This window comes from Pectinophora gossypiella, chromosome 17 (genome assembly GCF_024362695.1).
Source record: "Pectinophora gossypiella chromosome 17, ilPecGoss1.1, whole genome shotgun sequence".
Lineage (NCBI taxonomy): Eukaryota > Metazoa > Arthropoda > Insecta > Lepidoptera > Gelechiidae > Pectinophora > Pectinophora gossypiella.
In genome coordinates, this window is record NC_065420.1 from 9,952,529 (window position 1) to 9,980,274 (window position 27,746).

General features: G+C 38.9%; 2 protein-coding genes and 2 non-coding genes across 4 annotated transcripts; 3 read left to right on the forward strand and 1 right to left on the reverse strand.

The window, feature by feature from the left end:
• Window positions 1–1,670: 1,670 nt before the first annotated feature.
• On the reverse strand, window positions 1,671–8,376 carry LOC126374677 (alpha-amylase 2-like). Its single transcript, XM_050021389.1, has 9 exons — window positions 8,250–8,376; window positions 7,944–8,120; window positions 6,925–7,076; window positions 5,996–6,176; window positions 4,923–5,038; window positions 4,151–4,658; window positions 3,334–3,534; window positions 2,544–2,705; window positions 1,671–1,743 (listed from the first exon to the last, which is right to left on the reverse strand). Exons 1-9 carry the CDS (start codon window positions 8,250–8,252, stop codon window positions 1,732–1,734), a joined length of 1,512 nt encoding a protein of 503 aa, XP_049877346.1. The 5' UTR covers window positions 8,253–8,376; the 3' UTR covers window positions 1,671–1,731.
• A 588-nt stretch (window positions 8,377–8,964) lies between these two features.
• On the forward strand, window positions 8,965–19,807 carry LOC126374693 (protein twisted gastrulation). The gene is made up of 5 exons (XM_050021411.1): window positions 8,965–9,407; window positions 10,341–10,547; window positions 14,247–14,382; window positions 15,498–15,566; window positions 18,743–19,807. The coding sequence occupies exons 1-5, from the start codon at window positions 9,206–9,208 to the stop codon at window positions 18,855–18,857; spliced, it is 729 nt and encodes a 242-aa protein (XP_049877368.1). The 5' UTR covers window positions 8,965–9,205; the 3' UTR covers window positions 18,858–19,807.
• A 2,969-nt stretch (window positions 19,808–22,776) lies between these two features.
• Window positions 22,777–22,895, forward strand: LOC126374750 (5S ribosomal RNA). The gene has a single exon (XR_007567483.1). It is a non-coding gene; the product is annotated as a 5S ribosomal RNA (ribosomal RNA).
• Window positions 22,896–25,478: 2,583 nt separating this feature from the next.
• Window positions 25,479–25,597, forward strand: LOC126374758 (5S ribosomal RNA). The gene has a single exon (XR_007567491.1). It is a non-coding gene; the product is annotated as a 5S ribosomal RNA (ribosomal RNA).
• Window positions 25,598–27,746: the final 2,149 nt, after the last annotated feature.

Sequence of the window (27,746 nt, forward strand, 5' to 3'; positions counted from 1 at the left end):
GTCCCCATCGGGAATCGAACTGTGAGCGTAACACTAAAAAGGTTATATTGAAGGACGTTCATTTAACTTTTGTGTTTTAACGTAGAATTATCGCGTGGCAATTTATGAAATAATTCATATTAAGTATTCATATCGCGCACAAAATGTCTTTTAATTAAACATCACGTTATTTTAGGTTAGGTACTACTTACTAATGTTGTAAGTTGTCGTTACATGAACCATGTCAGGGGCCTTTGAGGAAAATTCCACGTGATACCAACTCATGATCCTGAGTCTGTCTGGTCATCCCTCAAAGTTTTCGTTACGATGTCACTAACACCCTGTATTTGAAGTTGGGAAAAGAATATTGGGAATTTCAATTGCACCTTAGTAATTTTGGTCCTGCTTAAGAACATTACTAATTACAATAGATAATTAATAATATATAAGTAGCATTAAATTGATGACTTAACATAAGCTCACGACTTTGTCCCGATTGGGGTAGTCAGAGATACATCCATCTTAAGATGGACTAAAGAGGTGTGGGTAACACCTCACCGAGCTTTCTGTTAGACCAACGTGATAGGTGAGTCGTATCGCCGTTTATAATGGTCGAGCCAACCGTGTTGGGGAAAACTGCACTTGATAAATTGATAACTTATTGGTGGAAGTCCGGTATCGTGGTTCGGATGGCGCTCCCCGTTTGAGAAGCAACTTGGTGAACAATAGGAGCACAGTAGCCGTGAAGCGAACCGATTCGTCCCACGTGCGTGGACGTGTAGCGATATATTTCATTGCATTTTACAATGACAGCGTTATTGGTAGCAACGGCAACGTGGCCCTGTGGCTGTCAGTCTCTCCCGTTCCGTCATCAGGCTAGGTACACTGCCTGTATTTAATATAACCGCGTGTTATTTCCCGGTGTTCCTCATAATTTGTAATCAGTGTTTACTGGACAATACAGATTCTAAACTCACTAAGTGTTCTTACTTTCGTGACTTTCTCCTGATTAGTTATAGTCAGAACAATAATTGGTGTGGGTCTAAGTACTATAATAACATAAACTGCCTATATACGTCCCACTGCTGGGCACAGGCCTCCCCTCAATCAACCGGAGGGGGTATGGAGCATACTCCGCCACGCTGCTCCACTGCGGGTTGGTGGAGGTGTTTTTACGGCTAATAGCCGGGACCAACGGCTTAACGTGTCTTCCGAAGCACGGAATCATCTTACTTTTTCGGACAATCAGGTGATTCAAGTCCTTACCAAACAAAGGACAGTCTCACAAAGTGATTTCGACAAAGTCCCCATCGGGAATCGAACCCGGACCTCCAGATCTTGAGCCTAACGCTCTAACCACTAGACTACGGAGGCTGTTAAGTACTATAATATACTCATGTATTCAAATGAAGGACCCGGAAGGGACGTCAAGTGAATCGGTTCGGTCAAGCGAGGTCCGACTTGTATTCAGAGTTCAGAGGCTCCATAGCTCCACCCCAGTTACCCTCTGGGTCAGTGCCTAGGTACAATCAACAAAAAACCAGTCTAGCCTCACTAAATTGCTATGCGTGCGAGTTGTAATTATTTTTAGGTTGTTTAACTACAGACTTAATGACCTGTTATGTTGAAGTTTTTTATTATAATAATATAAATGAAAACACAAAGGTTATTTCATAAATATTACAATTTATTTACATAATCATAATACATGGAATTATTATTTTGGATAGGTCTTTGTTGATTTCGGTGTACTTACAGGCGACTCTGGAAAATAAGAAAGGTTATTGATAACATTGTGGGATATATATCTGCTATAACATCTCATATACCTAACTACACCTATGTCCCACATATCTTCTGGAACATACTCCACTTTGCTTATCTGCGAGTTGATCGATGGAAAAGTTCTTTTCCTAAATTCAGCGACCATTTCTAATGGTCAGTCTAGTGGGTCGATAGCGATAAGCGCTGAATGAGGGAAATCGTCGACCACGCCGGCGGGGTCGGTATCGGGGTTCTGAAGTGTGCGTCACACCAAAAGCGCAAAAAAATCAGCGAGCGACATAAATTTATCTATTTACTTACTTGAAAAAATACCTACTTATCTAATTAGGTGTCGAAGTGACTTATAAAAGTACAAATTTATTACAATTAGAAGAGGAAAGGAAATATTGTATAAGAATTCAAATATAACAACTCAACACGCGTGCTGCTTCCGACCTGAAAGAGGCCTCACACTAAAAAAGGAAAATTGCTTTTTGTCATTTGTGTGCATTGCGCACTTACTTTTATATGCGCAAACGTCAAATAGCAATATTGCTTTTCAGGTGAATTGTTTCGACGTAGCCTTTTTAACTTCTCTACTCCTGCTTTTGGTGTGGCCAAACCATCAGCAGCCTACATTCGTCCACTGCTGGATATAGGCCTCTCAGCCGTTGGCTTTTTCCTCCAACCGCCTTTAGTTCTTCTATCGTGTATGTTGTGAGGTGTATGACAAACAGGGTTACTATTGAACAACTATATACTTATAATAAAAAAGAAATATATGCACGAATAGGACTAACCTCCTCCCCGATATGTATGGCGAGCATAAGATCGTAGTCGTTGGCGCCGACGAAGATTTGCGCGCGCCCATCGTTGCCTACCGTCACTGTCTTGCCTTGACACGAGTCACCCACCTTCAGGCCTGATATCACGTCGCAATACCTACCCGCTGGGAGACACGTCTGTAACAGATTAAAAAAAGGTTCATTCAAAAGATAGATACACAAAAACTACCTACCTTTTTATTGACGTGACTTAGGTATTGTAGATATGCCGAAAATGGCTTTAACTACTTGGCCAGAGTTACTTACAGAAGGTTTCCCGAAACAACGTTAAATCGGTGGCAATCTGAAAACATGCCACACTAGGGCGGTTAAAAGTTCACATCGAAGCAATTCATCTAGGAAAGCCATATTTGACATTTGTTGGCATTGCGCACTTAATTTTATATGCGCAAATGTCAAATTGCAATATTGCTTTCATAGATTAATTGCTTCGATGTGGCTGTTTTAACCCCCCAGATTGGATGTGACAATGAGGGTACTTTTTATCCACAAATACCACTGCTGGTCATAGACCTTTGAACGACTGTCAGTAAAAGGATTAAGGAATGCTGAAAGTAATTAATAGCAGTAGAACGAAAAAAGTTTTCGTAGACCGCTAATAAGTAGTCCACCGTCAGTAGATAGACTTACCTAGGACTTACCACTCTTTCCGTGACCAAACCTCAGCTTTATGTACAGAAAACACTAACAAGCGTTCTAACATTGCTATACACTAAGTACTTATTCCCAGGCCCAAATATCTCACCTGTAAGGTTACGTTAAGATCCCAAGCATCGTTATTGAAAGCGATGAAAGCGTTGCCACCGCGACAGAAGGCGATCTGGTTGCTCCCGTTGTCCCACCAGTCGTTAAGTCCCGTGTTAGCAGCTACATTCCTGAACGCTACCATGGAGAAGATCTGACGCCACCTGTGCTGGCAGATCCAACCGTTGCCGCATGTGTTGTCCTACAAAGAAATATCAAAAACTCATGAATGGAAGAAGTCAAAGTGTATCAGGTAAGTAATGTAGTAAGTGGAATCCGAGGTGACTACCTATCCTAAGACCTTCACCGCGAGCTTTCACCTATAATACTTATAAAGTATTTTATTGTTCCAAACAACTTAATAACTAAATTGGTACAATTAGATAATGCTAGAAGATTAACAATTTTAAAGCACTGCTGGCACTTGCAATAGGTACAACCTGTGCTATATGTACCAGCTATCTTCCATTTGTACAGTAATGTATATTCTTCAACCTTCACCGCTGAGCACGTGATGATCATTTATGATCCAAACGTGAATTTGAAAACAAATTCGACAATCATTGGTTTACCTCATAATGAGAGGCAAGCGTTCTATCAACTGGGCTACCACGGCTCGTATAATAAAGATTAATTAAAACAAAAAAGAAAGACTCCATTCAAATAGATTTAAACAAAATATCATCCCCCTTGCGACCACAAAATCAATGCACGTAAACACAATCCAATTATAATCATTATCAGTTACGCCCTAGAATAATTACATAAAATGACATCCGGGATTATTTGATAACGAATATTATGATTTAGCAACTCACCGAGTTGATAGATGGAGATATGATATTGCCGGCACTATCCATTGGTGGTCCGATTTCGGAATCCCAGAAGTCGAAACTGCTCATGATTTGAGGCTCGCCGTATGGGTGGGCAAGGAGGAAGGCAATAGCTCCCTTATAAGGCCTTGGTTCCTTGTAAGTCAGCATTCCACCGCCGCCGCCGTGTCCTCTTTCATTGTCATGGTTATCAATGAAGGTCAATGAGTCTTCGTGTCTCAAAAGTCCCCATTGTGGACCCCAAGAGACGAGCCACCTGAGAGCGTTGTTTCCTCTGAAGGCTCTGCTCAGCTCTTGTCCAACTTTGAACTCTGTCACAGCACCGATAGGAGTGTATTCATCTCGGCTGATGGCCTCACCTCCGTAGTCGATAACTTCTTGGTAGATGTAAGGGCGGGCGTTGGCTGGGAAGCCGTGGTCTGTGTTCAGGTCGTGGAGACGGTTGTAGATCACTTGCAGGTCTTGCGGCCACATGTGTTTTGCGGCGTCAATCCTGTTGTGTGAAAAATTTTACTTAGTAACCGAAGTAATCCGAACCCATCACCATCAGCCGGAAATCATCTACGCTCGCCACAATGACCGATCCTCTGGTGCCCGCATCCAACGTTTTTCCTCGGCTTTCAGAAGGTCACCCCGGTCCACCTTGTGGAGGGCCTGCCCGCGCTGCGCTTTCCGGTCCGCAGTCCCGAACCGAACCCATAGTAGTGCAACTGAATTATTACAGTATTAGGTAAGGTAAGTAGGTAAAATTGTTTACCTGAAACCAGCAACTCCGTAGTCTATCAGTACGTTCATGAAATTGACGATCTTTTCACGTACATGTTCGTTTGCTTGATTCAGATCTTTAAGACCGACTAGCTCACAGTTGCGTACCTGAAAACAACCGGTTTTATTTCAACACCTTGTACAGTTAAATAATAATAATAATAATAATCATTTATTTTCAGATTTACAATCCATAGTTGTTAGTAAAAAATGCAGTCTTAACCTATTGTTAGTAGAAGACACAAAATAAATTAACGATATTGATACATTCTTTTAACGATTGCTAGATGTGTGCAATCGCATCCACCGCGCGAACATAGGCGCGTCCCACCTGCCGACCAGCACACCCAGGATACTGTTCGAACTCGTACACATTCTATTTAGGGTCGAGGCGCCTCTCTTCCTCATTATTGTATAGAAGCAGTCTATCCTCGCTTCAGCAAACATTAGAGAAGCGCTACAGAATCGCGGAAGTCCAAACAGTATCCTGAGCGCATCATTGTACTGCACACGTAGCGCGCTGTATGCCTTCTGCGTATAGTTGACCCACAGGCCGCACGTGTAGAAAGATTGGCAGTAAGCTTTGAAAAGCGTCGCCTTAACCTGCTTGCCACAACGTGCAAATCTGCGTGCCAACATGTTGCATCGGACAGCCAGCGCCCTACGCTCCCTCTCAATGTCCGAGTTGTCACATTGAGTCTCGGTGACCCAGTGGCCCAGGTACTTAAAACGTTAAAGCGTTAAAGCGAAGCTATTCTGAATATTGAATTTCCATTTTTGAACTAACATTAATGGGACCAACTTGAGATCCTACCTATTTAGTGACCTTGTGAATACGGATAAGTAGACAAACGTCATCAGAGGCTTCAGTCGACAACAAAATCCATAAGTACTTACCTAGACTGTGCGTGAAACTTCAAAAAGTATAAATACTTTGTGTAGTTCAAATACAATCTCTATTTGGCCAAGTAATGCCGTCCCAGAAAAATCTAAATTGTAGTACCAAAATCGAGTCCAAACGCTCAACGTCCTACCTTATCTTATTATAAAGGTAAGAACACTTACCCGTTCGGCATTATTGACGTAATCCATTCCGTCGATGACGCAGTGTGGCCAGTTGAAGTGTTCGCGCCTGAAGGGCACCGCGGGGTAGTCCCACTCCCTGAACACGGCGGTGTTGCCAGCAGTACCCACGTTCTCAGGGGGCTCACCGGTCATGTGGTTGATTACCGCGTCCACGTAGATCCTGATACATTAATTGGTATTACTATCTATAAATACATTGTAATGTCAAAGACTGGCTACTGCGGGGCATAAAACTGTGGGAATATGACGCAAACTGTGCACTCTTTTCACTCATAACTGCCTCCCAAGGATAGCAGCGAATCGGAGGTCCGTGTTGCTCTTTGCAGCGAATGTTCGACATTTAAGTGCTATAATGTCAGTGTAAAAGACTGCTTGTGTGTTTAAAGACTAAAGGTCACAAGTCCCAAATAGAATCTGAATAACAGATGTTACAGAGATACAAGTTCGAGCATACCAAGCGCCTCCCTTCCTGCTTTCTGGTTAAACTAGACATACTGACTGTTCGACCTTACGCCGAAAGCTTGGTAGGTACCAAAAACCATCTTACCGCGCTTCAGAGACCTTTGCCATGCAAAAATAACTGGGTTCGCGAGATCAGTCATCAACTCACACAACACACATGAGAAGAAGGTATCCTTCATTATCTTCTTATCGTAATCCCGTTTTCACGGGGTCCGCTTACCTAATCTGAGGATTTAACAGGTCCGGTATTTTACAGAAGCGACTGCTTGTCTGACTCACCAACCCGAGAAGGGAAAACCAACCCAATACAGGTTAGGTGACATATCTCCGAACCGAATTTGTGATGCAAATATGAATTGGAAATCGAAAAAAAACATTAAAAAATAGGTAGATAGGAAAAGATAGTGTCCGATTGCTATAATATTGGTAACATTGGAGATATTCACCTGACTCCGGCGTCGTTGCAGCGGCGCAGCATGCTAGCGAATTGCTGCTCGTTGCCGGAGCGGGTGACCAGCTCGTAGGACATGGGCTGGTAGCGCTCCCACCACGGACGGTTGTACGTCCATAGCACCACATTCTCGTTCGGGGGGGATATCTAACAAACAAATGATTTTTATTTTATAACTTCTGCGGGTCATAGAGTTTGTTAGTGGTGGAGTCGGAAGAAACCCGCCCGTTTCTGCTTCTCTGAACCACCCCGTTTAACCTCGTTTTACACAGATACCACACATGACGTTATCATACACGCCCATATGTGTGTGTGACCTCTGGCGCCATACGATTTAAATCTAAACTATGTTCGAGGGGGTGAGGTAAACCTAGCTCAGACGCTGGTGGGGAGCGGAGTTGCCGTTCTATAGGTAGTAGGTATTATTATTCCTTATTATATGATAGAACTCAAAAATAAAGAGCCGAAGATGGCTTTACGGAAACACGAATTTGAACGTAGATACCTAACATAGGTTTAGGAATAATAATAATCTTAATTGCACAAAATTAGAGAAATAACTAAGTACGTAAAACTAAATTCAGATTGTGCTTACGTTCTAATATTGAACTACTTTGCATAGTTACCGTTATAAGTATTTGACATGATATCTTAACTAACAGATTATTTATCAACATTATATTGTACAGAGTATTGCGATCTTGGTATATCTGTGGTAAGTATATAAGTACATATAGGGACATAACATAAAGACAAGTAATTACTACATACAACGGTTCACCTTATTACAACCCTGTAACAGTCTGCATATTAACTGTATGTTTTGTGTTTAATTAAGATCAAGTTTGAAACTTGCTTTAGTTAATAAACCAAACGAGCGCATGACATTGCCAACAAATTGTCTGCTCAGTTTAGCGAATTTATTGAAAAATATATTTTTTCACTACACAGTTGGCTCGACCATAATACTCACGTTGGTCTAACAGAAAGTTCGGTGAGGTGTGAAAGACTAACCTGAATGCCTCCAAAGCCACGCGGCCCCAAGAACCGCTCGCACTCGTCGGCGATGTCGTCCCACTTCCATTCAAAGAGGTGGACGTTCACGGAGCGACCCTCGGCGTAGTAGGGATTCTTGTACGCAGTAACTGCTGTCGCCAGCAGCAGGGCGCTCGCTAACACCGTCAGGGTCCCCTAAAAGACCAATACACTTCGGTTGCAAGAGAACATTTAATTACCGCTTCAAAAATCAGAGTCAATAATTATTCCTTTTTTATCGATGTAGACAGCCCTAACTCCAATATCACCAATTTAGTCACTTACCATGATGCCTTCACGCCAGGAGGCACCGCTATCACTTTCAGTTGACTATTATTACATTGCTTTTATATTATACGATCAAATCTGCATCTTTTATCGCAATACCTAAGTAGGTATACTGATATCCAAAGCAAAATAAATTAAAAAAACAACTGAATTATAAATTATACTGATTTACGTATACGACTACGATCATCGTTATGATTATCTTTTTATCAAAGCATAGACATATTTTCCAATCAGTTGTCAACCTATAAACATATACCTGTTTAGAGAGAAGTGTAAGTATTTATGTAGTTAACCGCACCCTGTTGGCGGCAATAGCGGCAGCCCGCTTATGTCTGTCTTTCCCGGTTATATGCAGCAGCTAGCCAATTTAATAAAGTAAAAATATCTGCTTAAAAATACAGAGAAACTATAAAATACCTAACTAATTATAGGTTTTTATTTCTTCCTATGTAGAAGCATTGTACATGTAATGTACGTAAACATAGCGTTATACCAAGGGTAGTAGTATATTATAACTTCACATTGAAAAGATTTTTAACTTCAAAGATTTCTTTCTTCAGTTCCTATACTAATAAATTAAATAAGTTTGAATTTGCCGCTCAAATGTTTATACTTTACAACTAGCAACACATGTTACCATATCCGGTAAAGGTAACCATTCGTTCAATTTTGACATTTCATTCAATTCTTCATCATTCATTCACTCGTAAACTTTCGTGGTGGTCGTGCGAAGTGTAGTTTTTAATTTGTTGATTTGTTTTATTAAACTTTTTCCTTTTATTGGTGGAGTAAAACAACTTAACTAGGTAATTGACTACAATTTGTAATATAAAATAATAAGTTTTTGACACGAACTAAACCGCTCATTGTTACAAAAATACTTGTGTACTTGGCGTTGTTTATTTTCAAAACCCGTAAATTCCTGAAGTGTTTACGCGTTGTTTTTGGCAATGGCTGGTAAAATTTACTTGTTCGTTGCACTCGTGTGTGTAGTGCCGATAATATACGCGTGTAATGAGGCGATTTGTGCGAGTGTCGTGTCTAAGTGCATGCTAACTCAGTCGTGCAAGTGCGACCTAAAGGATTGTTCATGCTGCAAAGATTGTTTCAACTGCCTCAGCTATCTCTATAGCGAATGCTGCAGTTGTGTCGGTAAGTAAATTTAAAGTACATATCGTTCATCAAAAAAAAAAATATCAATGTAAAATGTTCATTGTGTTTGAACTCATTTCATCACCAAAAGTTTTTAATAAATTAGGAAATCCACATTTTAAACTCTACATGTACCCTGACTAATGAGGCAAATTTTCCCGTTTTTAATTTATCTTTTTATTATTTCTTTTTCTGGAAATTGACTTGCCTTCCCCTATAATTATAGTTACCACTTTAACGCAACACTCATTGTGAGTTTGGGTTGAAATTATAACTGCAATGTCTTATAACTTTAACAGGAAACTAAAAATGGGAGGAAGTTTCAATTGCATTGACAATTGCAGGATTATCTTGTTAATAAGTTGCACACACTTTCCAGAAATTATGGTCATATCTTATCACTAAACTGCTAACCCATGTGGCATTATCAGTTCAGTACTATTTTAAATGCACTATTAATTGTGATGTTTAATTGAACACAACACTGTTATTACATACAATCTTTCTTCTGTAACAAATTATATAATTAATTGTAATTTAATTAATGGCATCACATTGTAACATAATTTATTATATAGATTTTTTTTTTTTAATCTTATTATTGTCAAGAGTTGACCCACTCTTGGTAGTTATGCCTGTCGTAGAATAAGGAATAATATTGCTCCCCACCAGCTGCTGAGCTAGGTTTATGTCACCCCTTCTCAGTCTTACTTTAGTATCAATCGCATGGGCGTCAGACGGACGGACACTTGTATGATGTGTCTGGGGTGTGCCAGCCTCATAGTTTACAATGTTTAATGATCACACCATCACTTTACAAAAGATCAATGTTACTGTACTACACTAAGTCACTCAGGGATTTTTGTTCCTAAGAGATATAATACAGTATTTATATTCAATATTATATAGATCTAACTAAAGATGTGTTTTCAGATATGTGCCCAAAACCAAATGACACTCAAACGGAGCTATCAAAGGCATCCTATGTAGAAGAACTCGGTGATGGTGTCCCTGGCCTATTTTCGGCACTGACCAGTGACCCTGACCCGCAAGAGAGATGGCTGTCCATCACATACCCTGTGGACTTTGACCTTCATTCCTTCCAACCAGCTTCGGACAACAAACTTGTCTACCACTTGCGTAAGTTTTAAATTTTAAAAAGGGAACAATCATGATCTGATTGAATATGTACATTAGATGCAAACACTTTATCATAATTTAATATACACTTCTCATCAAAAAAATCGAAACACTTCCATTTTCATTGTTTCTGTCCGAATTTAACACAAAAAAGAATTCATACGATGAAAAAAAATACATAAATGTATAGCTGGCAGTTTGGCCATTACAGTAATAAGCGAAAATTCTAAATTCAAAATTAGAATTTCATTTGTTTATCTTATAAACGAAATGAATCACTGTTTTGAGACAAATGTGTGTTTAGGGTTGGAGTACATTTAGCGTTTAAAAACTAAAAATTGGCGCCTATCCTTAAACTTTTTGTTTTTTATTTCAATACTGTGACTTTGGGACGTCTGAAAAAAGGTTTTTTTTCTAAAACGTATGGATACTTCGCCCACAGAAGCCGCCCAAGTTGTGGCATTGCTGGATTCTGGCCTTAGTCAGCGTGTTGTGGCTGCAAGACTGCATCTAAGCCTGTCATCTGTTCATAGAGTCTATAAACGTTATCGGGAGACTGGTTTGTTCACGCGCCGTTCAGGATCTGGCAGGAATCGGGTCACTTCTGAGCGAGATGATCGATTTATTGTAACAACTTCTTTAAGAAATCGACGCCTTAACGCTTTTCAACTGCAGCAGCGGCTTCGTGTTGTACGAAGGGTGGCTGTAAGTGACTCTACAATTAGAAGAAGGTTGAAGGATCGTGGACTGGTACCGCATAAGCCAGCAAATGGGCCGAAATTAACTGCAGACCATCGAAGAGCGCGCCTTAACTTTGCACGTGAGCACCTAAATTGGTCATACCTACAGTGGAGCAAAGTTCTCTTTTCTGATGAGTGTAAAATTATGCTGTATGGTAACGACGGAAGGAACAAGGTCTACAGAAGAGACGGAGAACGCTATGCACAATGCTGCATTGAAGAAAAGGTCAGCTATGGTGGCGGTTCGTGGACGGTTTGGGGAGGAATCAGCGCCGACGGTAAGACAGAGCTTGCTTTCGTGTCTGGGCCACGTCTGCCTGCACTAAACTGTCATCGGTACGTCGAAGAGTGTCTCGAGCCTCATGTGATGCCCTATGCACATTTTATTGGCAATGGCTTCATATTCATGCACGACAATGCTAGGGCTCACACCGCGGGCGTCGTACGAGATTATCTTAACGAAGTCGATATCTCTATTATGGAATGGCCAGCAAGAAGCCCGGACATGAATCCCATTGAACATCTGTGGGATGAATTAAAGAGACGAATTCGAGCTAGAGATCCTGCCCCAGAAACACTTAGCCAGCTGCAAGATGCAATCCAAGAGGAATGGGACAATATACCACAGCATGTGATCGTGACTCTCATCCGATCGATGAAGAACCGTATGGAAGCAGTAATTAGAGCTCGGGGAGGGAATACAAGTTATTAAATAAACGTTTTTTAGCTTTTTTTTCATTTACGTGTGTTGTTTTATCCATTTCCTTTATACTCCATACGGAATAAAAATGACTCATTTAACAAAATACGAAACCTATGAAAAATTCATTTAAATTTAGAACATTAACATTAAGATTTGATAAGCTCATATTACTCACTATTAAACGACATTTAACATTTATTCCTAAATGTACACATTTTTCTGATAATCCTGACAAAACGTAAACTTGCAAGGTGTTTCGATTTTTTTGATGAGAAGTGTATTATCAATAAGTGACAAATACAGGAATATTTTGTTAATTAGTTGCAATCCCTATAAATGACAAACAAAATCCATAAACATAATACATACGAACTTCTTCTGCAAACTGTTCTCACCCTCATTAATCAATTTCTCGGAATATATTTTGAATACCAAGGTGAATCATCCTTTAAAATCCTTCTTTAAAATATAGGTACCTGCTAGTACCAGTAACACTATCGTAAAAGAAAAGATAACTTAATATTCTTTGATCTTTTATTTGAAAAAGTGCCGAAAAAGACTTCACGACTTCTAAGTTCAAGGCCAGAATGGATAAGATTTGCTTCATAAGTTTTGGGTCCTGTCCAATAGAAAGCAGTCGTTCTAGCGTACCGTATTCGCGTTTCTGGGTAACAAAAATTCTGGATGAAACTGCAGTAACTGGGTCACATTATGCTCAATGACAAGTATACAAGTAGATTCCTTCAATTCTTCTTCTAATCCTTTCATCCCCTGTTAGGATGTAGGGATCGAATAACAGGTTTCCACTCCTCGCGATCTTTTGCAGCCTCTGTAGCCTTCTCCCATGACAAGCCGAGAGTTTTCAACTCTCGGTCAGCCAAGCGTCGCCAGGTTTCTTTGGGCCGCTCCTTTTGCGTTTTCCACGCGCACACCAGGTCAGAGTTTCTCGGGACGGGTGTTCCACAGGTCTTTTTAGGACATGACCAAACCACCGCCATTTCATGTGACATTAGCCTCCACAGTATTTTGCCTTCAACTAATAATCCAGGGAAAATCCAAGGACGCCGTAGACCCCGCACGTGAAGATTTCTTGGGTTACGAGTCTCCATGAGTGGTACGAATTGAGTACTAGATCCTTGTTTGGTGCGGCTGTGGATAAAGTGAAGATCGCCGGAATGATCGCCAACCTCTGGTAGGCGACGGCACCAAAAGAAGAAGTATTCATACAGCAGGCAATGCAACCTATCAGAACGTAACGCTAAATCCGCCTTCTGTCTCATCCTGACATACTTCTCTTGCTTCCTCCAAATTCATCAATCGTTTTATACACGCGCGCCGGTTTTGAGTAAATCGTACTAAACCTTTTAAGAACGTCCCCAATTTGGTTCAATATACGTCCTGTGTCTTCTAGCAAAAAGTACTTCATATATAAATTACTTAGGTACCAATATCATTGAAAAGTAACAGTAAAACAGTTATCCGATAAGCTTTACAGTTTAATTTTCACCAGTTCTCACAAATGTTCAAAGACCTCACACAGTTGAGTATTGGAACAAAAAAACAAAGCATTAGTGGCACCCCGCCGCTATGACTCATTACTTTGGAATGTCATCTACCTGCACCTGCCCTGTGATCAACATTCAACTTTGTTTTACTAACTCCAATGGCTCATTTACTCTGTGACGTGGTTTCTCGTACATTTATTGCATCAATTTAATTTGCCTAATAAAAATATTTTTCACAAACATCCGCCGTGCGTCGGAAGGCACGTAAAGCCTTTGGTCCCGGTTACGATTTACTGATGTAAGTGCGTAGTCGTTACGTGAGCCATGGCAGGGGCCTTTGGCGGCTCTATATTCACCCTGATACCAGGGTTGATGAGATTGGTAATCCACCTCATAACCCACACGATTGAAGAAGACTGGAGAATCTATTATTCAGACACGGTTCACGGTTGATCATGGCACTTGCAACAGTGTCGAAATATAGGGAGTCTCATATCCCTGCTTTAAACGCGGTAAGAACCCGTTATTATGTGTTTTAATTATTATTCAGTTCATCATCTCTCTAGCATTGTCCCGTTTTTCACAGGGTCCGCTTACCTAACCTGAAGATTTGACAGGTCCGGTTTTCTCTCCACTACGCTGCTCCACTGCGGGTTGGTGGATGTGTTTGGGATAGTGGCCCGGCCGGTTGGTTGACCAGCTTACCGTGCCTTCATGTAGTATATCCAGCGAATATATGTTTTGTTTCCAGAGAGCTTGGAACAGGAGGCGGCACCTGAGCCCCGCTCGGTCGTCACCTTCAACTGCACTGTGGCATATATGTCCCAGTGTATGTCCTGCGACAAGTGTCGCGCCTCTTGCCGCTCCATGGGCGCCAATAGTATACGGTAAGACAATAGATATAAAAGATATAACACACATACGTAAGATCACGCCTGCGTCCCGTTGGGGTAGGCAGAAACCACAAAATTGTACTTACTACGATCTTGACACACCACTTTCGCTTGTTCCATTCTCATCAAATACATCACTTATGACCTGGTACTTTTTTAAACATCCTGAATCTGATCGCATTATGTACAAAGAGCAAAAGTTCAGTCACTGAGCCCAACGAATTATTTGTAAACAGTGGTGAAATTATGAACCATTAGTTGTCATAATTACGAAATTTATGTTTCTGTAGGTGTTTTTGGTCTATTACAGAAACGATATGTAACCAGGACGTCTTAAGTGCAACCAAAAATAAATAAATAAATGTTTCTTGTTTCTTTGTTTACCAGTTAATTTATTACTTTGCAAGAAACTGATCGGACTTTTGCCGCTTATCTTCTGTTTAGGCCTTCCACTTCCAACTCTACCACCTAAAGGCCTATGCCCACTACACCGTATCGTATTAGGACCGTGTCAGGCACAGATCGGCGCGTGCCGGACGCTACTATGACCACTGCAACGGACCAACCCCGTTCTATCTCCGCATGTACCGTGAATTCTGGCCGGTCCGTGGATGCTCGCCGGTTTAGAGTACTTATGACCTGGCATTTCTTTAACCTCTCATCTGCCGAGATACCAGACACAATGGACTTTACATTGAGATCTGAATCCCGGCGTTCAAAAGTTAAAACATCCTGAATCTGATAGTATTTCTAGGCCTTCCTCTTCCAATTCTACCACCTAAAGGCCTGTGCCCACTAAACCGTATCATACTAGGACCGTGTCAGGCACAGATCGGCGCGTGCCGGACGCTACAATGGCCACTGCAACGTACCAACCCTGTTCTATCTCCGCATGTACCGTGAATTCTGGCAGGTCCATGTATGGTACGCTACGGTGTTGGTCGATGACGGAACGCTCTTGGGCGTTGCGCCATACAAATTCATACAAAGAATATTTTTTTGCCTGTGCCGGCACGGTTACGGTCCTGAGGATACGGCGTTGTGAGCACGCAGCTTTAATATACATGTTTTTTACCACCTATATTTATGTCCTGCCTTCCAATTTTCAGTTGGTTCCATGACGGATGTTGCGAGTGTGTGGGAGACAAATGCTTGTACTACGGCATCAACGAGAGCAGGTGAGCTATAAATGGAATTCAATACAATAATAAACTCATAAGGAAACCCACATTCCCGAGAAATTCATTTTCGGAGGTACCTATGTGACCTAACCTGTATTGGGCTGTAGGAACCTCCTAATTTTATTTTAAGTTATTCGATTACCCGTCCCTTTCTTTTTCAGCGGATAAGAAAATGACAGGTATAACTTAAAATAAAATTAGATTGCGTCTGCAGGAATTAGCATCAATTTCGTCCTACGTTATACCTTTCCTATGGCGCATCGTACTCGATCGCGTAATGTAATAAGATCTCTAGTAGTCTTCAAACACAGATGATTCACGCAAATACACTTTATGTAAACAATTAGAAATAGAACGCGAAGTGGAAAACATTATGTTGTGGCTTGTGGGAAGTTTAACTTGTAGCTTGATTACAATCTATATTAAAAATAACTTCATTGCATATTAATAGTAACATTCATCATCATTAATTTACGAGCTACGCTCTTGTCGGTGCAGCATTCTCCATGCTACTTTTTTAGGGAAAAATAGGGCAGTGGTTTCCCTCTTGCTTTCCGCCTGCAGTACTCTGTCTGACGCGAGTGGGACGGCGCCCAGAGTAGTATATTTCAAAGCCGTACTAGGACACCTGTCCTCCGCATCTGAATAGTACTGACAGTTACTGCTGCCCTCTGTCAGGTTCCAGTTTACAGTCCCTGTTACTTGTTCCTTCCGTTCTTATAGTAACATATACTATTATATTTTATTTTGTGGCTTTATTAATATAAGTTTATTGCATAACGATGCAAGGAAATATAACCGTAGGTAATGTGATCATTAACAAATCGCATTAGACTGGTATAATGTACGGGGGGGGGGGGGGGGGGGTTAATGGCTTATATATATACAGGGTGGCCCAGAAGTTATCCCCAAACACTGTTGGTGATTCATACTATTGGATACTAAAATAAAATCTGTCTTTTAGCACCTTTAACAACGTTAGAAAGAACTAGCTACATTGTATGAGAATGTCAAATTTTCCTTCAAATCTGTCTGTCTTGCAATCTTTGAGGGCTAATTACTTAGTTTTTTGCCCATATTAAGGGTACTTTTTATTAATGTTTTTAAAAGCCTATTAAATGGAGCAGTTTTTAGAAATACTTTCAGTGTCCATGACAATCTCATGTGTTTATTATTCTTCGGCGAAGTTTTAACAACTGTAACAATTTTGGTCGAATTCTCACTTTGATTTATCTTTGATTGAGCGGTACACAGACTTAGGCATAGTTGTGAAGTAAAATAAAATAATTATTAAGAAAGGGATAGCGACAAAATGATTATTTCTGAAGTAAGGTAGAAAATCTAGAAAAAGGTACAAAATGGGTCATATCGCTTAAACCGTAAATAATTGCTGAACATACATGGGGGTGTTTCTGGTAGCTAATGAGCCCCTCTTTCTGATTTTTCATTTTGAACCTGAACTTCTGGGCCACCCTGTATATAAGCCATAATAATGGTTAATGGCGCATATAAAAGTAAGTGCGCAATGCAAACAAATGTCAAATAGCAATATTGCTTTCTTAGATGAATTGCTTCGATATGACCATTTTAACCCCCCAGGTTGCACATTAATTTAAGTCAAAAAACACCTATACTTAGTCTTATATCACGCCTATTTCCCACTGGCGGAGTAAGCAGAGACTATGGAATTCCATAAAACCCTAAATTAAAACACATAATAACGGGTTCTTACCGCGTTTAAATGGTAATAATAACCGCGTAAACTTAAAACAATGTATAAACCCTAAATTGTCATCGTCATTAATTTAAGAGCCATGCTCTTGTCGGTGTAGAATTATCCATTCTTGTCTATCAAAGGCCAAGTATTTGACTTCTTCATAAGACAGGATGTTCGCCTTTTCTCGAATCTGTTCCATGTAAGCTCTTCTTGGTCTCCCCTGCTCTCTTCCTATCTTCCACTATGGTTTTAATAAATTCGTCGTGGGTTGCGATTTGATATCTATATACATATAAAAAAATGAGTTGCTGTTCGTTAGAATAGTTAAAAGTCAAGAACGGCTAAACCGATTCGGCTAATTTTAGCCTTGAACTATTCGTGGGAGTCCAGGGAAGGTTGTTGTAGTTGTTAATAATTAGAACCCAATAACCACATTGCCTCTATCTAGATATACATTGGCGAGTTTGCAGTATCACACACAGGTGGTCACAAGGCCGTCCTCTCGCGAACATTTACATATTGATAGAGTATCAAGTTACGTTCTACAGGTGTTGCCCATTACTTAGGACATCTATGGATTTGTTATGAGATGTTATTATCGTTAAAAACAATTCCATACAAAATAATGGCCCCGATTCCTGCAGACACCTCCTAATTTTATTTTTAGTTATACCCGTCATTTTCTTATCCGCCGAAAAGCAAAGGGACGGACGATTGTCAACAAGTTACTTTTAAAATGAATGAATAACCCGTGCGAATAAAATAGGCATCTCGCTGGTATGCAATTCGTTTGACGTGCTGTCTACTTAATTCTGTCGGGTTATTGGCCGATGTAAAATTTTTAGACGGTTGTTTTAGATTTCTGCTTAAAATTGACGTGTATTCCATAAATTGTATGCCTGTTCATTACCCATCCCTTTCTTTTTCAACGGATAAGAAAATGACAGGTATAACTTGAAATAAAATTAGATGGTGTGTACAGGAATTAGCACCAGTATGAATATAAAATTATGTAAAATTAACAATTATATTTTAGAGAGAAAATAATGTGAACCTCTCCCGCACTTCAGCTATGTACTAGTATGTACAACTCGTATAAATTTCACTGTCTTTTATGGGCGTCACAGACTGTTACACTGTTGCTTATCCTCCGGTCTAGTAGCTAACACCATTTGCGGCAAATCTACAATAAGTCACGTCAAAAAAACTGTTGCTTATGAAGTGGCCAATAGTCTGCATTCTGAATAGAAAAAGAAAATAGTTTATTTCCAAATCAACATAACAATATGTGAATAAGTCTTCGCATTAAGTACTTAAAAAGACTTGTGTCGGGAGTGACTCGCTTGCTTCCATCCTTATTTATATAAATAAATGAATGATTTAAAAAATACAGTAGTTTCTGATTTAGGCTGTACTTATTAACGGTATGTTTGTATTGGACGTATTTATTTTTCAGGTGTCTGGCATGTCCCGGCACCGGCGGGAAGGGAACAACGGAGAATGCATTAGAAGAAGACCTCTCGTACGACGACTTAGAGTATGGAGAAGACGTCGACGCTCAGTCGGTGTAGACCACAAAGTTATGACGTCATATCACAGTGGCAGTGTACCTACGCTATGAATATAGGGTGGTCAAAAACGCCACATCGAAGCAATTCATCTAAAATAGCAATATTGCAATTTGACATTTGCTCATATAAAAGTAAGTGCGCAATGCACACAAATGTCAAATAGCAAATCAAATCAAAATCTTTATTTGTGAATACAGACATACAAAAGGATGTTACTCTATGGACAAATGTGGTTCCTATACTTGACATTGACAGTAATGGTTGTCTCTACTCTATGACGACCGGTTGACATACAACCATAAAGTTGAAGTTGAAGGATATTACATAAAATTATTAAAATCTCTGTATTCATCCTGTTAGGCATACAAATAGTGGCTTATTATTTAAGTAGTAGTAGCAATATTGCATTTCTTAGATGAATTGCTTCGATGTGGCGTTTTTAATTCCTAGGGGGTTATTATACAACCCAATCCACCGCGACCCGTACGTCAAGGTGACATCGAGATCAGGACAAACGACTTTACACGTTAGACAAAGAATCAGAATTTCATAATTTATCTTGAACCTAGTAGACGACCCAATTGGGCCAATTGTTAATAATATGTCCGACATTTCATCACGTTTTTCTATGACGTCACAGTGTGCTTTTTCATACAAATTCCATAGTCATTTCGTGTTTTGACGTTAAGTAAAAAGTAACTGATTTGACTAGTTGGAAACTACCCTATTTGCTATTAGAGTACACGAAGCTGATGTGACCTTGACGCATGGGGCAGGAAGGATTATGACGTCACAGAGTTATGACGTCATCGTGGTTAGGTTACTCGACGAGTAGTCGGAAGCGACTACGATGCTACGACGTCATCGATAGGGTAAGTTAGACTTATCTTGGAGGGAATTATTTGGAAAGTACATACTGGTTTTGACAGAAACGTTTAACACAATATAAGCTCACGAATATATCCCAATTGGGGTAGTCATAGGTTAAAAACTCCTTGTCCTGGTACTTTTTGTTAGACCAACGTGGTAGGAAACTTTTTGAGATTTTTCTTCATGCAATAAACTTTACAGAAAAATAAAATAACACCACAAATCAATACTTTCCAAGTTATCTCACCAATGTATTGATGTAATAAGAATTTTTGTACCTTATTTAAATCCTGTATTTCTTCAGTAGTTAGCGTATACCAGTCTTAGTATGTAATTATGTGTTCGGGCAAAAGGTATTGTTTAGTCAGTAGGTAGTTTATAGTAAGTAAGTAGTAAGCTACATGTTACCATGATATAAGAAAACCCGGAATGCTCAATCCTATGAAAAGCCGCCATTGCTAGCCCTTTGATGACGTAAGTGTTACCACTGTGTTACCATTAAATTGGTATCTCCAACATTCCAAGGACGTAAATTTTATTATTGAAAATTAAGTTATTAGTGACTGACTAATGTATTTAATTATTATTACTTGTCACACATATAAAAACCATAAAAACTGTAAGTAAATCTTTTACTAAAAGTTCAAAATTTCCTTGCAAAGTAAATATAGAAACATTGGTCGGAGGTAATTTATTTTTTACGAAATGGCAATGCAAGGTGGGATCACGTCAGCTGAGCTAACCTTGAAATGTTAGCTGTCACTTTTGCATACCTGGTTTTCATATACCATACATGTTAGAAAGAAAGTGTTTAAGTATACTTATTCGTACTTTGTTTATAGTTTATGTTATTTTTGTGTAGTCCAGTGACTTTTAAATATGTTATTTAATTAAACGCGTAACGGATTGCATGTGTACAGTCATGAGCAATATAATGTACCCACTTTAGGACTCTGTCGCACTAACATATTTGACATTTAGTGAGAATTACAGTTCAATTTGTCAAAAAAGTTAATATGACATGGTACCAAAGTGTGTACAATTATACATTATTAATGCTCGTGACCGTACAATGTATCAAAAACGTTTTTGACAGCATTGGTGTCCATAATTGTACATAAGACCACGCCTATTTCCCGTTGGGGTAGGCAGAGACCACTTAATCATGATATTTGGACCCGTATATTCCGCACGAGAACCTTCAAAAATTGAATAGTAATTTAGATATTTTAATTTAAAATTGGAATTTAATCCTTTTTTAGTAAGTATAATTTAATTTCTATTTATTTTCTTACTCCGTCCTTGGCTTAGTCGAAAACATATCGAGATTACGTTTACTATAATTAAAATCGTAAATACTATAATTAATTACGTTTACTATGATCATCCAGTTGTTATCCAACTACGAAAAAGAATACTTTTTTCAAATACAGTCCTAAACGATACCCATCAATAATTTTCAGAATATTCAATAATTGTTCCCATTTTTGGCAAACATTTTTAAAGTAACTGAACTTTTTGTTCGCGATAGAATATCATTTTCCTTATCCCGTTTTCACGGGACGGGGGACGGGGGGGGGTCCGCTTACCTAACCTAAAGATTTGACAGGTCTGGTTTTTATAGAAGCTACCAGTCTGATTTTCCATGTCGTGAAGGGAAAACCAGCCCAAAACATGTTAGGTGACATACCTCGAAAAACGCATTTTTCGAGCACGTTAGTTTCCTCACGATGTTTTCATATAATCTTTATATCAAATTTAACAAATATTTATTCAGTAACATAGTTTACACTTTGAATCGTCATTTTTATATAACGAACGTCTTATCCGCCTAAAACTACTGCAGCTTCTCACAACATGTACAGCCGAGGAAAAGAAGCTGTAAGAAAAACCTCGGCACAAAGCCGTTCTTAAAAAAAACAAATCTTTAAAAGTATTTGGTTTTTAAGTATACAATGGTTGGATTTTTTAGATGTAAGTTTTATAATTCTACACAATGTCAAAAAAATACCATTTGAATGTCTCCAAGTGCCAAATGAGTTGCTTGTACAAAACATGCCATTACGTTTAGATTTTCCATGTTAGATTTATTTAACTACCCCATCGACCCTGGTGTCAGGGTTACTATTGAGCCGCCAAAGGCTCCTGATATGGCTCATGTAACGACTACTAACTTCATCACCATTACTTTATTGTAATATATTTAGTATTGAGTGGTTGAGGAACATACTCTACTTTTTATATTCCTTTTACTAAATAAGTTACTTAAGTATACTCGGTGTAAGCTCAGAACAAATTATTATTAAGATATGTATTTAAGAATCTCTGTAAACCGCCATGTATCAATGTAGTGCCTTATAGTTGTAGGTATCTGTGCCTGAGTATGTGTTTTTATTTTTTTTATACGCAATTTACAATGTTATATTAAGGCTTTATGTGAATCTACAATAAAATCGAATTTATTATATATATTTTTTAGTTTTATTCCGCTTTTTATACCTATCTCTACTTACATATAGGCTGTTAGTGACATCGTAACGAAAACTTAGAGGGATTCTGAGTTGATGTTATGTGGAATTTTCCATCGCAAAAGTATGAAATTGAAAATAATTAAAAAAAAAAAAAATGAAATTCCACTCGATAACAACTCAGAATCATGGTCTGAATCATCCCCCTCAGTATTCGTTATGATGTCACTAACACCTGTATATTTACACCTGGGTCGATCTGTCTGACTGGTTTTTTTATCATAAATAAAATACTAAGTACGTTGTTTTTAAGTTTAATTTAATAAGAATAAGTGTAAACTAAGGTAGTATGATTGATGAGCTCGTCGGTCATCGAACTTATCACCCACTCAAAAAGAAGACAGTAACTGTTGAGTATACCAAATAAATAAATACCTAAATGAAAGAAACGAGTCTAAGAAAAAAATTCTTGTCACAAATCGCCACGTTTCGTCCATGATGCTAAATGAAAGCAAAAAATAAATAAAGTAAAAACTATTTGGTGAGGTACGATTATGTATCACAATTTTGTTCCAGCTATCGCCAACGTTCATACCACGTTGAACACACCGGTTCTCGTCCGATCACCGAAGTTAAGCAACGTCGGGCGCGGTTAGTACTTGGATGGGTGACCGCCTGGGAATACCGCGTAATGTTGGCTTTTTGCTCAAATATTTTTTGTGTAAGTATAACACTTTTTTTTGAACAATCGAATTCAAGGGTTGTCTCATGTGCAAAAACCAGTGAAAAATGCAATGATGCTGGCTGATTGTACCCTTAGCCACGAAGTACCTACGACTGGATTGTCTGATCTTTCGGATCGAACACAACTTTTGATTTGATTGACAGTTTTGAAAATACTGCCATTATTTACTATAAGAACATGAACGCGATAGAACTAGTTTGAAAACAGTCAAACTAAAATTTGATACTGACCATAGAATGGTAAGAAGCACGCTCACAGGAATCGAACCTAAAAAATCTAGGAAACTTGTTTCCCGGGCCTCTGTCAAAGTCGTCTTACCAATACCGGGCGTATTGCAGAAAGAACTGGAAATAGCACTACAAAGTGAGCAACACATTGAAGAGACAGATGTACAGGTTTTATATGATAAATTAGAAAATGAACTCAAAAAGTTTGCCAAAAAGTTACAACCACTGCAAAGAAAAAAAGATGACATAGGCGAAGAAGCTCGAGAACTGTTAAAAAAGAGGAAGCAGATGCTTGAAGAGAAGCCCAGAAACAAAAAGCATATTGCAGACATTAGTAAAATGATAAGCGAATGTATCAGGAAACACAAGAAACATACAAGAGTAAACATAATTTCGAAACACATAGAAAAGACCGGAGGCATAAATAAAGCACGCAACGAGTTAAAACAGGACAAGAACTGGATCCCAAACATGGTGGATAAAGCTGGCAAAAAAGATACAAACAGAAAACGTATTCTTCACATAGCAACACAATATTACAAAGACCTGTACAACGATAATGATGTATCCCATTTCCCAAGTCTGAAAGGACTAAGTGAAGAAGAAATACCACCTCTGCTACATAGTGAAGTGAAAAGAGCCATTATGACCCAAAAAGAAGACAAGTCACCAGGAGATGATAATATTAATAACGAACTTTTAAAAGGGACTATAGACGTCATTTTGCCTACGATTACTGCCTTGTATGATGAGATAATAAGAACTGAACAGATACCAAAACAGTGGACACAATCAACAATCATACTCTTACACAAAAAGGGAGACAAAAATCAAATCGGCAACTACCGTCCCATCAGTCTAATGTCCAATTTATATAAAGTGTTCTCAAAAATAATTTTAGAGAGAATAACGACAATCCTTGACGAAAATCAACCAATGGAACAGGCTGGATTTCGGAAGCACTTTTCTACAATTGACCATATCCACGCGATCAAACAGATAATCGAAAAATGTAACGAATTTAATTTACCATATTTTATTGGGTTCGTAGATTATAACAAAGCATTTGACTCCATCAAACAAATGTCTTTGGGAAGCCCTCCACAATCAAGGAATTCCAATTAAATACATAAGAATTATAAAAGAAATTTATAAAAGCTGTTCTGCCAAAATTCGACTAGAGAAAGAAGGAGAAGAATTCAAAATAAAGAAGGGTGTACGACAGGGAGACCCACTCTCACCAAAGCTCTTCTCAGCTGTGTTAGAAAATATATTCAGAGAACTAAACTGGGATAAGTTTGGAATCAATATAAATGGCAAAAAGATAAACCATCTTAGATTCGCAGATGACCTCATTTTAATCACTGAAACACCAGAGAATCTGCAGGTAATGCTACAACAACTAGCTACACAAAGCAGAGCTGCGGGTTTAACAATGAATACAAGTAAAACGAAACTAATGACTAACCAGACACCAACTAGAATTATGGTAGACAACGAAGAGATTGAGTTCATAGAGAGCTACACATATCTGGGTCAGATCATATCACCAAAAGATCAAATGAACAAAGAAGTGCAACAAAGGATATCGTCGGGATGGAAAAGATACTGGTCTCTCAGAGAAATAATGAAGGACAGTTATTTTCCCATGCACTCGAAAGCAAAAATCTTCAACTCTTGCATTCTGCCTTGTCTATCGTATGGATGTCAAACATGGTCTCTTACGAAAGTTCAAGCCAAAAAAATACAAGTTTGTCAGAACAGTATGGAGAGGAGCATCCTAAAAGTTAGAAGAAAAGACAGAGTGAGACTGACCGATATAAGGAAAAAGACGAAGGTCAAAGACATAACAGAACACATAAGAAAAATCAAATGGCGTTGGACTGGACATTATGATGCGAGAAAAAATTGAGAAATGGACAAAAGACGTAACCGAGTGGTACCCCAGATACGGAACAAGAAAGAGAGGAAGACCAATTAAGAGATGGGAAGAAGAGATAAAAAATACAGCAGGAAATATGTGGAGAAGGCTGGCGAGAGACAGGGATAAGTGGAAAGAGCTGGAGGAGGCCTTTGTCAAAAGACAAATGGACGAAGAGCATAATTAAACACATCTTTATTTCTTTTTTAATATTATGTATAAGCTAAAAAAAAAAAAAAAATTGTTACAATAAGTCCATAATAAAGGCTATATCTATCTATCTATCTATCAAACTAAAATTAAACTAAGTTTGTGTCTGCCAGAATAGCCATCATTATTCATTGGAATGGTAACGTAGCGGTTATATATCACAATTTTGTTACCGCTATCGCCAACGTTCATACCACGTTGAACACACCGGTTCTCGTCCGATCACCGAAGTTAAGCAACGTCGGGCGCGGTTAGTACTTGGATGGGTGACCGCCTGGGAATACCGCGTAATGTTGGCATTTTGCAATTTCATTTTTAAACAATCGTATTTGAGTGATGTCTTGTGAAATGTGCACTTACATGAAGTTGAAAGCGGTAAAAAAGTGCAATCGATACACATTTTTTAGCGTGACTTTCGTGCGTATTATATTATCCATCCATCGGGACCTATTCGGGTCTGATGCATCGGGCAAATATAATATAAAAAATTATGGCTAAATAATGGTCCCGCCCACCGCTGAACTAAAATTACACTGCCGACCCCGACGCGACGCGTCCCTATGGCAATCCATGTCGTCATATCGTGGCTAAGCTTCAAATGGCATACACTAGCTTCCCCGACAATCGATACCCATTTCCTCTACGTTGGTAAGCAAAAACAGTATAAACTGATATCAATTTTGTTTAAAAAATAAGTATACCAACGGTTATGTATCACAATTTTGTTCCAGCTATCGCCAACGTTCATACCACGTTCGAATACCGCGTAATGTTGGCTTTTTGCTCAAATATTTTTTGTGTAAGTATAACACTTTTTTTTTTTGAAAAATCGAATCCAAGTGTTGTCTCATGTGCAAAAACCAGTAAAAATGCAATGAAGCTGACTGTCCCCTTAGCGACATGGTATCTACGACTGGGTTGTCCGATCAATTGAATCGGACACAATTTGAATTTGATTTGATTGTCAGTTTTGAAAATACTGCCGTCCTTTACTTACGACAAACATCCGTCTTGCTTTTTACTATTTGTAATCGCTTTAGTGCAAATTTGATATGTTGTTGTTGTCTTTTTTTTTGTGTGTGGTGTCCTTTTATAATAAACTATTTCTATTCTATTCTACTTACTATAAGAACATGAACGCGATAGAACTAGTTTGAAAACAATCAAACTAAACTTAAACTAAGTTTGTGTTTGCCAGAATAGCCATCATTATTCATTGGAATGGTAACGTAGCGGTTATGTATCACAATTTTGTTCCCGCTATCGCCAACGTTCATACCACGTTGAACACACCGGTTCTCGTCCGATCACCGAAGTTAAGGTGGTTCGATACGGTTAGCTAGGCGCTCAAGCGTCAATAGATGGCGTTGGTGCCTTAATTTGACATAATTATTTATTTTTGGATTTTATACACAATATTGTTTCAAAGTTATACGTTTGCCGGTAATAGCGTAATATTTGTCATGATTTAACTAAATTTCAATTGAGTTGCAGTTCACGTAATACTTTTATTTGAATAAATAAAAGTTACCACCAAAAGCCGAACATCTCACACACACATTGATAGTTATGTTTGTTTACGAAACCAATTACTAATTTCGCCAGTTTAAACGTCAACGGAATAGTCTAGTTGGATGAATAACAGGATTCTATATGAGATGGGTCTGGCTGGATGCTAGGGTTCCAACCTCGCTTTATTATTACTTTTTTTTATTGTAACATTTTTTTCCCATTTATCCTGCTTAGTTTTTGCTACAAATTGCTGTTAAAATATTTGATTTTATTTCATATTATTATTTATATATATATATATTATTTTATTATATTATTATTATTATTATATTATTATATTATATATAGCTACAAACCCATGTACTGACTGACTGACTGACTGACTCACTGACAGGGTTGTTCTCCCAGAAGGAGCGTCGGGGGGTAAAAATGATGTATGGGGGGTGTGATCAAGATCTTCCGGTGAGTATGGGAAAACTTCCAGATCTTGGAAAACTGCTCCGCATCAGGCAGACACCCTACGGCCTGGTGCAACTATCGCACCTGGAATGATTCTTTTTTCAAAAAACCTATTTAATTCTTGGTCAAATTCTATTGTGGGTGAAAAAAAATAAAAATGGCTGAAAAACAAGATGGCCGCCATACAAAATTTTATTTTTTCCGAAAATGTCTCGGGGGTAAAAAATATGTATGGGAATGTAATCGGAGTGTCTTGTCGAGTATGGAAATACTTCTTGATCTTCAGAAACTGCTCCGCATCAGGCAGACACCCTACGGCCTGGCGCAACTATCGCACCTGGAATGATTCTTTTTTCACAAAACCTACTTAAATCTTGGTCAAATTTTATCACGGGTTCTCGTCCGATCACCGAAGTTAAGCAACGTCGGGCGCGGTTAGTACTTGGATGGGTGACCGCCTGGGAATACCGCGTAATG

Coding starts and splice junctions, on each gene's coding strand:
- LOC126374693 (XM_050021411.1), top strand. CDS start 9,206: ATGGCTGGTAAAATTTACTTGTTCGTTGCACTCGTGTGTGTAGTGCCG. Junction 9,408..10,340: donor CGAATGCTGCAGTTGTGTCG/GTAAGTAAATTT, acceptor ATGTGTTTTCAG/ATATGTGCCCAAAACCAAAT. Junction 10,548..14,246: donor CAAACTTGTCTACCACTTGC/GTAAGTTTTAAA, acceptor TTTTGTTTCCAG/AGAGCTTGGAACAGGAGGCG.
- LOC126374677 (XM_050021389.1), bottom strand. Junction 7,077..7,943: donor GTGGCTTTGGAGGCATTCAG/GTTAGTCTTTCA, acceptor TTTGTTTGTTAG/ATATCCCCCCCGAACGAGAA. Junction 6,177..6,924: donor TGCAACGACGCCGGAGTCAG/GTGAATATCTCC, acceptor TTAATGTATCAG/GATCTACGTGGACGCGGTAA.